This window comes from Oncorhynchus clarkii, chromosome 20 (genome assembly GCF_045791955.1).
Source record: "Oncorhynchus clarkii lewisi isolate Uvic-CL-2024 chromosome 20, UVic_Ocla_1.0, whole genome shotgun sequence".
NCBI lineage: Eukaryota > Metazoa > Chordata > Actinopteri > Salmoniformes > Salmonidae > Oncorhynchus > Oncorhynchus clarkii.
This window is the reverse complement of record NC_092166.1, coordinates 88,591,586-88,606,148: the sequence shown is the minus strand read 5'-3', so window position 1 is coordinate 88,606,148 and position 14,563 is coordinate 88,591,586. Positions and strand designations below refer to the sequence as shown.

General features: G+C 43.5%; 1 protein-coding gene across 2 annotated transcripts; it reads right to left on the bottom strand.

The window, feature by feature from the left end:
• Nucleotides 1-4,394: 4,394 nt before the first annotated feature.
• Nucleotides 4,395-11,038, bottom strand: LOC139377022 (microseminoprotein beta). 2 transcript variants are annotated; one of them, XM_071120094.1, is made up of 4 exons: nt 10,780-11,038; nt 5,702-5,810; nt 5,449-5,551; nt 4,395-4,784 (listed from the first exon to the last, which is right to left on the bottom strand). In XM_071120094.1, exons 1-4 carry the CDS (start codon nt 10,780-10,782, stop codon nt 4,655-4,657), a joined length of 345 nt encoding a protein of 114 aa, XP_070976195.1. In that variant the 5' UTR covers nt 10,783-11,038; the 3' UTR covers nt 4,395-4,654. The 2 variants fall into 2 exon arrangements, 1 of the variants encoding a protein (XP_070976195.1); XR_011627986.1 differs by lacking the exons at nt 5,702-5,810; nt 10,780-11,038 and adding an exon at nt 10,119-10,432 and having other exon boundaries at nt 4,749-4,784.
• Between the last annotated feature and the right edge of the window lie 3,525 nt (nt 11,039-14,563).

Genomic DNA, 14,563 nt, shown 5'->3' with positions numbered 1-14,563 from the left:
GATGCACCCGTCACCAGCTCGGAAACCGGATTGCACAGCGGAGAAGGTACAGTGAGATTCGAAATGGTCAGTGATCTGTTCATTAACTTGGCTTTCGAAGACTTTAGAAAGGCAGGGTAGGATGGATATTGGTCTGTAAAAGTTTGGGTCTAGAGTGTCACCCCCTTTGAAGAGGGGGATGACCGAGGCAGCTTTCCAATCTTTAGGGATCTCGGACGGAATGAAAGAGAGGTTGAACAGACTGGTTATAGGGGTTGCAACAATGGCGGCAGATCATTTTAGAAAGAGAGGGTCCAGATTGTCTAGCCCAGCTGATTTGTACGGGTATATATGCATATACATATTGTGCATTCAGAAAGAATTCAGACCCATTGTTTTTTTCCACATTTTATTACGTTACTGCCTTGTTCTAAAATTGATTCAATCGTTTTTCCCCTCATCAACCTACACACAATACCCAATAATGACAAAGCAACAACAGGTTTTTAGAAATGCGTGCAAATTTATAAAAATAAATAAATAATGGAAATATGACATTTACGTAAGTATTCATACCCTTTGTATGACACTCAAAATTGAGCATCTGTATGGTAAATTCAAATGATTGGACAGCCACACACCTGTCTATATTAGGTCCAACCAACTGTTGGACCTAATATAGACAGGTGTGTGGCTGTCCAATCATTTGAATTTACCATACAGATGCTCAATTGGAGCAAAAACTAAGCAATGAGGACGGACGGACGGACGGACAGACGGACAGACGGACAGACGGACGGACGGACGGACGGACGGACAGACGGACAGACGGACGGACGGACGGACAGACGGACGGACGGACGGACGGACGGACGGACGGACAGACGGACAGACGGACGGACGGACGGACGGACGGACGGACAGACGGACAGACGGACAGACGGACAGACGGACAGATGGACAGACGGACAGACAGAGGGACATCAAAAGGGACAGAAAATGTGACACACCAATCATAAAATAAAATACTTCAATCAGTAATAGAACCCTTCATGGTTGTGAGGTCTGGGGTTCGCTCAACCAAGAATTCATAAAATGGGAATAACACCAAATTGAGACTGCATTTTTTATTTATTTATTGAACCAGCTAGGCTAGTTGAGAACAAGTTCTCATTTACAACTGTGACCTGAAAAAGTCTATATACAGTGTGTGCAAATGAGGTAGGATAAGGGAGGTACCCTTACATATATGATAAGGGCGGTACAGTGGGGCAAAAAAGTATTTAGTCAGCCACCAATTATGCAAGTTCTCCCACTTAAAAAGATGAGAGAGGCCTGTAATTTTCAACATAGGTACACATCAACTATGACAGACAAACTTAGGGAAAACAATCCAGAAAATCACATTGTAGGATTTTTAATGAATTTATTTGCAAATTATGGTGGAAAATAAGTATTTGGTCACCTACAAACAAGCAAGATTTCTGGCTCTCACAGACCTGTAACTTCTCATTTAAGAGGCTCCTCTGTCCTCCACTTGTTACCTGTATTAATGGCACCTGTTTGAACTTGTTATCAGTATAAAAGACACCTGTCCACAACCTCAAACAGTCACACTCCAAACTCCACTATGGCCAAGACCAAAGAGCTGTCAAAGGACACCAGAAACAAAATTGTAGACCTGCACCAGGCTGGGAAGACTGAATCTGCAATAGGTAAGCAGCTTGGTTTGAAGAAATCAACTGTGGGAGCAATTATTAGGAAATGGAAGACATACAAGACCACTGATAATCTCCCTCGATCTGGGGCTCCACGCAAGAGCTCACCCCGTGGGGTCAAAATGATCACAAGAACGGTGAGCAAAAATCCCAGAACCACACGGGGGGACCTAGTGAATGACCTGCAGAGAGCTGGGACCAAAGTAACAAAGCCTACCATCAGTAACACACTACGCCACCAGGGACTCAAATCCTGCAGTGCCAGACGTGTCCCCCTGCTTAAGCCAGTACATGTCCAGGCCCATCTGAAGTTTGCTAGAGAGCATTTGGATGATCCAGAAGAAGATTGGGAGAATTTCATATGGTTAGATGAAACCAAAATATGACTTTTTGATAAAAACTCAACTTGTTGTGTTTGGAGGACAAAGAATGCGGAGTTGCATCCAAAGAACACCATACCTACTGTGAAGCATGGGGGTGGAAACATCATGCTTTGGGGCTGTTTTTCTGCAAAGGGACCAGGACGACTGATCCGTGTAAAGGAAAGAATGAATGGGGCCATGTATCGTGAGATTTTGAGTGAAAACCTCCTTCCATCAGCAAGGGCATTGAAGATGAAACGTGACTGGGTCTTTCAGCATGACAATTATCCCAAACTCACCGCCCGGGCAACGAAGGAGTGGCTTCGTAAGAAGCATTTCAAGGTCCTGGAGTGGCCTAGCCAGTCTCCAGATCTCAACCCCATAGAAAATCTTTGGAGGGAGTTGAAAGTCTGTGTTTCCCAGCAACAGCCCCAAAACATCACTGCTCTAGAGGAGATCTGCATGGAGGAATGGGCCAAAATACCAGCAACAGTGTGTGAAAACCTTGTGAAGACTTATAGAAAACGTTTGACCTCTGTCATTGCCAACAAAGGGTATATAACAAAGTATTGAGATAAACTTTTGTTATTGACCAAATACTTATTTTCCAACATAATTTGCAAATAAATTCATAAAAAATCCTACAATGTGATTTTCTGGATTTTTTTTCCTCATTTTGTCTGTCATAGTTGAAGTGTACCTATGATGAAAATTGCAGGCCTCTCATCTTTTTAAATGGGAGAACTTGCACAATTGGTGGCTGACTAAATACTTTTTTGCCCCACTGTATATGGACTTTTTCTATTGTATTATTGACTGTATGTTTGTTAATTCCATGTGTTACTCTGTGTTGTTGTTTGTGTCGCACTGCTTTGCTTTATGTTGGCCAGGTCACATTTGTAAATGAGAACATGTTCTCAACTAGCCTACCTGGTTAAATAAAGGTGAAATTAAAATAAATAAATAAACCGTAAAATAGCATTGTATCTGGTGAACACATTTCCTGTGTTGGCTGATTGGTTGGCTATTTGAGCCAGCACAGTGGGCCTTACCATTCTTGGGTAGCGGAATGACTATTACTTCCCTCCAGGCCTGAGGGCACACACTTTCTAGAAGGGTAGATTGAAGATGTGGCAAATAGGAGTGGCAATATCGTCCGCTATTTTCCTAATTAATTTTCTACCTAAGATGTTAGACCCTGGTGGCTTGTTATTGTTGATAGAGAAATTATTAACTGTACTTTTATTTATGAGAGGTATTGACATGTTGAATGCACCGAGCTGTCTGTCTAAACTACGGGCACACAGCTTGGACACCCAAGCATACCCCACAAGACATGCCACAAGAGGTCTCTTCACAGTCCCCAAGACCAGAGTAGACTATGGGAGGCACACAGTACTACATAGAGCCATGACTACATGGAACTCTATTCCACAGTACTACATAGAGCCATGACTACATGGAACTCTATTCCACAGTACTACATAGAGACATGACTACATGGAACTCTGTTCCACAGTACTACATAGAGACATGACTACATGGAACTCTGTTCCACAGTACTACATAGAGCCATGACTACATGGAACTCTATTCCACATCAGGTAACTGATGCAGCAGGAGAATCCGATGTAAACACCTTATAGAACAGCGGGGACTGTGAAGCAACACAAACATTGGCACACACACACACACACACACACACAGACAGACACGCACATAAAACACACAGTAGCATATGCACTATACACACACATATACATGGATTTAGTATTGTAGATATGTGTTAGTGGTGGAGTAGGGGCCTGAAGGCACACAATGTGTTGTGAAATCTGTGAATGTATTGTAATGTTTTTAAAATTGTATAAACTGCCTTAATTTTGCTGGACCCCAGGAAGAGTAGCTGCCTTGGCAGCAGCTAATGGGGATTCATAATAAATACAAATACAAAATAGACAACAATAATTGTTTCACCTCTTCCACATTCACACACCTCTTCCACATTCACAGTTAGAAAATGACAATGCGTGTCTTTCATAATTTGGTCAGTTATACTTGGATGTGTAGGGTCAGCATTCGTTGCTGGCATGTCATGTCTAAATTTGCTAATCTTGTTAAGGAAAAAAATCATTAAAGTAGTTTGCAACTTCAGTGGAACCAACATTTTCCTCAACGAATTCGCTGCAAGGCACAGTTTTATTCAGAGCCATGATGGCATTGATCTCCCTTCCATCGCCAATTACTCAAGCAAACAGCAAAATGACCTTCAAAAAACAGATTAAAAACTAACTCCTGGAACGGAATGGAAGGGACACACAAACACACTAACACAACATTTTTGTTGTACTCTTTGTATTTTTTAGCTGCATTGTTTGTATATCAGTATATTTTACATTTGTTGGACTGTTCTGATCTATCAGTGTTTGTTATTTCACATGGTTTCTGTTTTTGTGGACCCCAGGAAGAGTAGCTGCTGCTTCTGAAAAAGCTAATGGGGATCCAAATAAACATTGACATGTTCACTGTTGCCTTGTTTTATTTGATGTAAGTTCCATCTATACATGTTGGTGTGTACATGCAACCATGCAGACATTTTTATAAGACCATACTGAAGGAGCTGTTACAGTCCTTGGTCTTGTCTGACTTCATCACCAGTCTGTATGAGCAGGCTTTTCTGTCCACCACCAGCTCACACTCTGCTGAGAGATCCACCACCTCTGGGATCCTGACATGGAGAGGAAGGGAGAGGGGGAGAGGTAGAAGGGAGAGGGACAGAGGGAATGGGAGAGGTAGAAGGGAGAGTGGGAGGTCAAAGGGAGAGGGGGAGAAAGGGAGAGAGAAAGAGAGAGGGAGAGGGCAAGGGTGGGAGGGAGAGAGGGGATGGTGACAGAGACAGGGAGAAGGGAGAGGGGGAGAGAGAATTAGAAGGGAGAGGTAAAATGGAGAGGGGGAAAGAGAGAGAAGGGAAAGGGGAGAGAGAGAGAGAGAGAGAGAGAGAGAGAGAGAGGAGAAAGAGAGAGATAGAGAGGGGGATGGATAGAGATTGATGGGTTGGGAGGGAAAGGCGGGTGGAGATAGAGGGAGCGGTAGAAGGGAGGAGGGGGAGAAAGAGGGGTGGAGACAGATCAAGGCAGAGAGAAGGAGACGAAGAGAGAAGGGAGAAGGGGAGAGGGGGAGAGAAGGGAGAGGGGGAGAGAAGGGGGTGGAGACAAATAGAGAGAGAAGGGGAGAAAGAAAGGAGGAGGGAGAGGGGGGGTCAAATCAGGCTCTTGTTTGCTGGTTTCAATCTCCCAATATAACTAGTGCATCTCTCATAGAGGTGGAGACAGATAGGGTTATACTCATGCCTATAAAGCTTATTAGAATTTAATACAGAAATCTGGTGTTACCTGTTGCAGCATCGGATGCCTCGCATGGAGCAGGAACAGTCGTAGCAGTCCTTCACCCATGAAGAACCAAACACATGCTGCTTTCCCTCCTTATCCACACACCCTACACACACACACACACACACACACACACACACACCTGTTTTTGCCAAATTACCAAACGCATACAGCATCACACCCTCCTAATCCTGGTTACAGTACTAACTTCACTGATTAAAATTGTAATAGTATCGTTGTATAGGACTAGACTCACCCTTTGTTGGAGTCTTGTGGTCTTTGGTCTCCAGCCCCTGGAAGAAGCACTGAGCTCGACACACAACCACCAACATCAGCACACACACTACCACACGGACGAGAGAACCCTGTGACAGACACACGATTGGTCGATTGCAAAGAACACTGAATACTTTTACGCACACCTGCAGGTTAACGCTGGGTTTCTTTATCCTGCGCTAACCTGCGCGAAGTAACATACAAAACATCCCCATTAAAATGTGTCAGTAAACTAGAGATGCCTGCGTCTTAATCCATCAGCCTATGTCAGTTTTCCGCATCTGGTACAGCTGTGTTTGTCAGACCATGAGACATCCTAAAAATGTCTGTAGCGTCCAAATGGTTTGGCCAACAAAACTAATATGACCTCGCTATGGAAAGGAGAGATTCTCACAAACACTATGGTGTTCTCCGTTATGACAAGTGTCATGAGACATGTTTGAATGTAACTGGCAATGTTTTTTTGATTTTTTTTAAATGATGGAAGTATGGAGGTAGTTTTGTGCCAACATAAAGAGGGGTGAAATATTATATCCACGAGACTCTGGGGAAATTCAATACCAGTCTGTCAGGACCCAGTTACGAACCCGGGTCTCCGGAGTGAGAAACAGTCACTTAACCTACTGAGCCACGAATAGTCGGCAGAACCCAGAAGATGAGGCAGACACAGCAGTACTTGAGACGGTGTATTTAATGAAGTAAAAAGTCCTTCAGGAAAACATGTAACTTCACAACCTCAAAAGGAATTCCACAAGAACAAAGGTAATCCTCCAAGACAAAAAGGTAAATCCACAAGGTGGTAGGAATAGCATAAAAAGCCTCAAAAGATACTCAAAAATAAATAAACAAGAACAGAATTCCACAAGAGAGTCCACCGGGATCAACAAGAGTTCACAGAATACTAGGGCTGGGTGCTAACATACAAACACAGAGCAAAGAACTGAGGAAAACTAAGGGTTTAAATACAATCAGGGGAAACGAGGCACAGGTGCAAATAATAATGGGGATCAAGGGAAAACAAAAAGGTCAAAAAGCACAATGGGGGCATCTAGTGACCAAAAAACGGAACAACCCTGGCCAAATCCTGACACAGTCAAAATTTTGGACACACCAATTCATTCAAGTTTTTTTATTTTTTTATTTTTTAATAAATCTTGTAATAAATTATGTAAAAAAATCTAATAAATGTGTAAATTTGAGCAAGTTGAGATGACTAAACTGCTTGGAGTGACCCTAGATTGTAAACTGTCATGGTCAAAACACATTGATACAACAGTAGCTAAGATGGGGGAAGTCTGTCCATAATGAAGCGCTGCTCTACCTTCTTAACAACACTATCAACAAGGCAGGTCCTACAGGCTCTAATGTTGTCTCACCTGGACTACTGTTCAGTCGTGTGGTCAGGTGTCACAAAAAAGGACTTAGGAAAATTGCAATTGGCTCAGAACAGGGCAGCACGGCTAGCCCTTGGATGTACACAGAGAGCTAATATTAATAATATGCATGTCAATCTCTCCTGGCTGAAATTGGAGGAGAGATTGACTTCATAACTACTTTTATTTATGAGCGGTATTGACATGTTGAAAATCTTTATACTCTCTTTGGATAATTCATTCCAATCATTTAAAAGTTAACAGCAGGTATTTTGCATGTAAGTTTAAGTATTTTGATATGTCTGTCTAATCTACTGGCCCACAGCTTGGACACCCTTGCATACCCCACAAGACATGCCACAAGAGGTCTCTTCACAGTCCCCAAGTCCAGAACAGACTATGGGAGGCGCACAGTACTACATAGAGCCATGACTACATGGTACTCTGTTCCACAGTACTACATAGAGCCATGACTACATGGTACTCTGTTCCACAGTACTACATAGAGCCATGACTACATGGAACTCTATTCCACATCAGGTAAGTGATGCAGCAGGAGAATCAGATGTAAACACCTTATAGAACAGCGGGGAATGTGAAGCAACACAAACATTGGCGCACACACACACACACACACACACACACACAATAAGACACACACTACGCATACACATGGATTTAGTACTGTAGATATGTGGTAGTGGTGGAGTACTGGCCTGGGGGCCACAATGTATTGTGAAATCTGTGAATGTTTTGTAATACTTTTTAAATTGCATATACTGCCTTAATTTTACTGGACCCCAGGAAGAGTAGCTGCTGCCTTGGCTAATGGGGAATCATAATACATACAAATACATTGTAAAATAATAGTGATGACATCATCACTATGAAATAACACATATGGAATCATGTAGTAACCAAAAAAGTGTTTAACAAATCTAAAAAATATATATATTTGAAATTCAAGCCTTTGCCTTGATGACAGATTTGCACACTCTTGGCATTTTCTCAACCAGTTTCATGATGTAGTTACCTAGAATGCATTTCAATTAACAGGTGTGCATTGTTAAAAGTTAATTTGTAGAACAGTGTTCTGACAAGGTAGGGGTGGTACACAGAAGATAGCCCTATTTGGTAAAATACCAAGTCTATATTATGTCAAGAACAGCTCAAATAAGCAAAAATAAATGACAGACCGATATTACTTTATGAAATGGTCAGTCAATCCCAAAAATGTCAGTAACTTTGAAACTTTCTTCAAATGCAGGTGCAAAAACCATCAAGTGCTGCTGATGATGATGAAAGTGGCTGTCATGAGGACATTCACAGGAAAGGAAGACCCAGATTTACCTCTGCTGCAGAGGATAAATTAGATTGCAGCCCAAATAAATGCTTTATATAGTTCAAGTAAGAGACACATCTCAACATCAACTGTTCAGAAGAGACTGCGTGAATCAGGCCTTCATGGTCGAATTGCTACAAAGAAACCACTACTAAAGTCCACCAATAAGAAGAAGAGCCTTGCTTCGACTTCCAAGAAACACAAGCAATGGACTTTTGACAGGCGGAAATTTGTCCTTTGGTCTGATGAGTCCAGATTGGAGATTTTTTGGGTTTGGGTTGCCGTCTCTTTGTGAGACGCAGAGTAGATTAACGGATGATCTCCGCATGTGCGGTTCCCGCCATGAAGCATGGAGGAGGAGGTGTGAAGGTGTGGGGGTAATTTGCTGGTAACACTGCCTTTGATTTATTTAGAATTCAAGGCACACTTAACCAGCATGGCTGACACAGCATTCTGAAGTGATATGCCGTCCCATCTGGTTTGTGCTTAGTGAGACTATTATTTGTTTTTCAACAGGACAACGACCCAACACACCCCCAGGTTGTGTAAGGGCTATTTGACCAAGAGGGAGGGTGATGGAATGCTGCATCAGATGACCTGGCCTCCACAATTACCCAACCTCAACCCAATTCAGATGGTTTGAGATGAGTTGGACCGCAGAGTGAAGGAAAGCACTCAACAAATGCTCAGCATATGTGGGAACTTCTTCAAGACTGCTGGAAAAGCATTTTTCATGAAGCTGGTTGAGAGATTGCCAAGAGTGTGCAATGCTGTCATCAAGCCAAAGGGTGGCTAATTTGAAGAATCTAAAAATCTATTTTTTGATTTGTTAAACACTTTTTTTGGTTACTATATGATTCCATATTATTTCATAGTTTGATGTCTTCACTATTATTTTACAACATAGAAAATATTACAAAATAAAGAACAACCCAGGAATGAGTAGGTTTGTCCAAACTTTTGACTGGTACTGTAGAGAAAGGGCTTCATCTGACTCTGGGGAAGTAGATAAAGGGCTTCATTGCCAAAATCCCGAATTATCCCTTTAAAACGCTACTGACTGGAGGTTACATTCACTTGCATGTTAAAACACTCCCACAAGAATAAATTAACAGATAATTTGGTCTCGTTGATTATGATACCAGACAGCTGCATCTAGGTTCCCTACTCATGCTTCAAATGAAATATCGACCTATCAGGAGCATTGGAAACCATAAGGCGGGGTGGCAGGGTAGCCTAGTGGTTAGAGCGTTGGACTAGTAACCGGAAGGTTGCAAGTTCAAATCCCCGAGCTGACAAGGTACAAATCTGTTATTCTGCCCCTGAACAGGCAGTTCACTGTTCCTAGGCTGTCATTGAAAATAAGAATTTGTTCTTAAACTTGCCTAGTTAAATAAATAAAAAAAGGCAGACGAATGTAAAAATAGTTAAGAAAAAAGAAGCAGTTGGCACATATGTCAAGATAACATAACACGTGCTATTTTAAATAACTTTATTAGACTAGCCTACATTTTATAAAAATAAATATAGATTATCTAAATATTACGATTGACTTGATCTAGCACTCTATCATGGAAATTCAGTGTTTCAGCACGATAGACAATTAAAAGCAATGTTCTTGCGGTTGCAGAGACCGCAGTCATGCTGCATATGTCGGCTCAATCGGACTTTAAAAAGTTTACCTGATTTTCCGCGAAACTTCGGCCATACGGATTGAATCCAGTCCTTAGTTACACATTTCAAAAGTGGACAGTCCAGGGATACATTCTCCCGATCTTGATAAAAAATGACCATATTAGTTTTGAAAACGTTATTTTTGTAGATGGATTATAAAAAAATAAGAATTAGCTACGTCCTTAGAAGTACCAGCTGTTGTTGTGCCCCACTTGTTGTTTACAAAAATACATAGACCGCCGCCCCTTGTCTTACGAGACGCCACTGTTCTGCCGGTACATCGTATAACCAGCTGTATGTTGATGTTGTCGTCGTTCAGCCACGACTCCGTGAAGCATAAGATGTGACAGTTTTTAATGATCAGCTGTGTGAGTGATTTTGGCTCGTTAGCACACTGGCCAATGCTTGTTTCAATGGGCCCTCAGCGTTCACTGACAGACTCAACACAGATTCACACGCAGCGCTCACTCACACACACATCGCTCACATATTTACTTATTAAATACTTATTAATAAACGTCTGATACTAAAGTTGAAATAATAAATCCAATTCATAACTGGCATCAAATGAATGTTTATAACATTTCACAAGTGATACGTAATAACTTCTAATCACAATACAGAGAGGCCCTACTCTAGGGTCCCTACGATGTGGGTTAGGGTACGTACCATGCTGACAGAAGTCTGTTGAAGTTGAACTGTCTTCTGTCTCCCCGTTCACAGCTTTATATAAGACGTTAATACCCCTCCCAATGTCTTCATATCACACAGTAGTCATAACTGCCCTCCCAATGTATTTATTTAAGTTCGTACACACAGCTGGAGCGCACCTGCTCTCACCAAAGCTTTATGTGCATCGCGAATTTGCCCATAACTCTTAAATCTATCAATCTCCGAACAACAGGGAACAGTATTTGTTTAAGGCAGTGCTAGAACAGTAAATACGACTCAAATACACAGTCCAGAATGGCCACGTGTCTTCAGTTCTTACTGATGAACTTTGCACAGCTGAGAAAGTGTCTGTATTTACAAGAGAGGTAGAAACACATACCTAGCAAACACACACGCACGCACGCACGCACACACACACACACACACACACACACACACACACACACACACACTTCAATGTATTGGAGGTGAAGGACATATACAGTTGAAGTCGGAAGTTAAATACACTTAGGTCGAAGTCATTAAAACAAACTGGTTTTTCAACCACTCCACACATTTTTTGTTAACAAACTATAGCTTTGGCTAGTCAGTTAGGACATCTACTTTGTGTATGACACAATTCATTTTTTCACCAATTGTTTACAGGCAGATTATTTCACTTATAATTCAATGTATCACAATTCCAGTGGGTCAGAAGTTTACATAAGCTAAGTTGACTGTGCCTTTAAACAGCTGGGAAAATTCCAGAAAATTATGTCATGGCTTTAGAAGATTCTGATAGGCTAATTGACATAATTTGAGTCAATTGGAGGTGTACCTGTAGATGTATTTCAAAGCCGACCTTCAAACTCAGTGCCTTTTTACTTGACATCATGGGAAAATCAAAAGAAATCAGCAAAGACCTCCACAAGTCTGGTTCATCCTTGGGAGCAATTTCCAAACGCCTGAAGGTACCAAGTTCATCTGTACAAACAAGAGTACGCAAGTATAAAAACCATGGGACCACATAGCGTCATACCACTCAGGACATGGAGAGGAAGGGAGGTTGTTTTCCTGACACTGCACTCCAAGTGCCCTCACCTCCTCTCTGTAGGCTGTCTCGTTGTTGTTGGTACTCAAGCCCACTACTGTTGTGTTGTCTGCAAACTTGATGATTGAGTTGGAGGCATGCATGGCCACGCAGTCATGGGTGAACAGGGAGTACAGGTCGGTGCGGAGCACGTACCCTTGTGGGGCCCCAGTGTCGAGGTTCAGCAAAGTGGATATGTTGTTTCCTACCTTCACCACCTGCGGGCGGCCTGTCAGAAAGTCCAGGACCCAATTGCACAGGGTGGCCAGTAAGGTGGAGGTGATATGATCCTTGACTAGTCTCTCAAAGCACTTCATGATGACAGAAGTGAGTACTACAGGGCGGTAGTCATTTAGTTCAGTTATATTTGCCTTCTTGGTCACAGGAACAATGGTGGCCAACTTGAAGCATGTGGAGACAGCAGACTGGGATAGGGAGCGATTTGAATATGTCCGTAAACACACCAGCCAGCTGGTCTGCTCATGCTCTGAGGACGCAACTCGGGATGCCGTCTGGGCCAGCAGCCTTGCGAGGGATAACATTCTTTTTATTTAATTTTTTATTTTACCCCTTTTTCTCCCCAATTTCGTGGTATCCAATTGTTGTAGTAGCTACTATCTTGTCTCATTGCCACAACTCCCGTACGGGCTCGGGAGAGACGAAGGCTGAATGTCATGCGTCCTCCGATACACAACCCAACCAGCCGTACTGCTTCTTAACACAGCGCGCATCCAACCCGGAAGCCAGCCGCACCAATGTGTCGGAGGCTACACCGTGCACCTGGCAACCTTGGCTAGCGCGCACTGCGCCCGGCCCGCCACAGGAGTCGCTGGTGCGCGATGAGACAAGGAGATCCCTACCGACCAATCCCTCCCTAACCCGGACGACGCTAGGCCAATTGTGCATCGCCCCACGGACCTCCCGGTCGCGGCCGGTTACGACAGAGCCTGGGCGCAAACCCAGGGACTCTGATGGCACAGCTGGCGCTACAGTACAGCGCCCTTAACCACTGCGCCACCCGGGAGGCGGGATAACATTCTTAAATGTTTTACCCACGTCGGCCAAGGAGAAAGAGGGGGGCGGAGTCCTTGTTAGTGGGCCGCGACAGTGGCACTGTATTATCCTTAAAGCGGGCAAAGAAGGTATTTCGTTTGTCTAGAAGTGTGATGCCGGTGTCCATGACATGGCTGGTTTTCTTTTTGTAGTCCATTATTTCCTGTAGACCCTGCCACATACGTCTCGTGTCTGAGCCGGTGAATTTGAATTCTTGGTCGGGTGAGCAGAAGGACTTGAGTTCCTGTATGTTGTTATGATTACACCATGAGTCGTTAATCAAGAAGCATACACCCCAGCCTTCCTCTTCCTAGAGAGGTGTTTATCGCTGTTGGTGCGATGCATGGAGAAGCCCGGTGGCTGAACCGACTCCGTCAACATATCCTGAGAGAGTCATGTTTCTGTGAAACAGAGGATGTTACAATCTCTGATGTCTCTCTGGAAGGCAACCCTTGCTCAAAATTTCATCTACCTTGTTGTCAAGAGACTGGACATTGGCGAGTAGTATACTCGGGAGCGGTGGGCAATGTGCACATCTATTGAGCTTGACCAGGAGGCTGCTCTGTCTGCAAACTTCTGCGGCGCCATTGTTTTGGGTCGGCTTCAGGGATTAGATCCATTGCCCTGGGTGGTGGTCCAAACAGAGGATCCGCTTCTGGAAAGCCTGGTCGTAATGTTGGTAAGTTGACATTGCTCTTATATCCAATAGTTCTTCCTGTCTGTATGTAATAAGACTTAAGATTTACTGGGGTAACAATGTAAGAAATAATATACAAAAAACAAAATACTGTATAGTTTCCTAACGCCTTGAAGCAAGGCGACCATCTATGTTGGCGCCATCTTGTTCAACCATAAAGACGAGAGAGGTTTCCAACCACAAAGACCAGGGAGCTTTCCAACCACAAAGACCAGGGAGCTTTCCAACCACAAAGACCAGGGAGCTTTCCAACCACAAAGACCAGGGAGGTTTACAGCCACAAATACCAGGGAGCTTTCCAACCACAAAGACCAGGGAGCTTTCCAACCATAAAGATCAGGGAGCTTTCCAACCATAAAGACCAGGGAGGTTTTCAACCACAAAGACCAGGGAGGTTTTCCAACCACAAAGACCAGTGAGCTTTCCAACCACAAAGACCAGGGAGCTTTCCAACCCCAAAGACCAGGGAGCTTTCCAACCACATAGACCAGGGAGCTTTCCAACCACAAAGACCAGGGAGCTTTCCAACCACAAAAACCAGGGAGCTTTCCAACCACAAAGATCAGGGAGGTTTTCAACCACAAAGATCAGGGAGGTTTACAGCCACAAAGACCAGGGAGCTTTCCAACCACAAAGACCAGGGAGCTTTCCAACCATAAAGATCAGGGAGGTTTTCAACCACAAAGACCAGGGAGGTTTTCCAACCACAAATACCAGGGAGCTTTCCAACCATAAAGACCAGGGAGGTTTTCCAACCACAAAGACCAGTGAGCTTTCCAACCACAAAGACCAGGGAGCTTTCCAACCCCAAAGACCAGGGAGCTTTCCAACCACATAGACCAGGGAGCTTTCCAACCACAAAGACCAGGGAGGTTTCCAACCACAAAGACCAGGGAGGTTTTCCAATGCCTCTCAAAGAAGGGCACCTATTGGTAGAGACAAAAAAAAGGCGGACATGGACT

Coding starts and splice junctions, on each gene's coding strand:
- LOC139377022 (XM_071120094.1), bottom strand. Junction 5,552..5,701: donor CCACAAGACTCCAACAAAGG/GTGAGTCTAGTC, acceptor GTGTGTGTGTAG/GGTGTGTGGATAAGGAGGGA. Junction 4,785..5,448: donor GGCATCCGATGCTGCAACAG/GTAACACCAGAT, acceptor TCTCCATGTCAG/GATCCCAGAGGTGGTGGATC.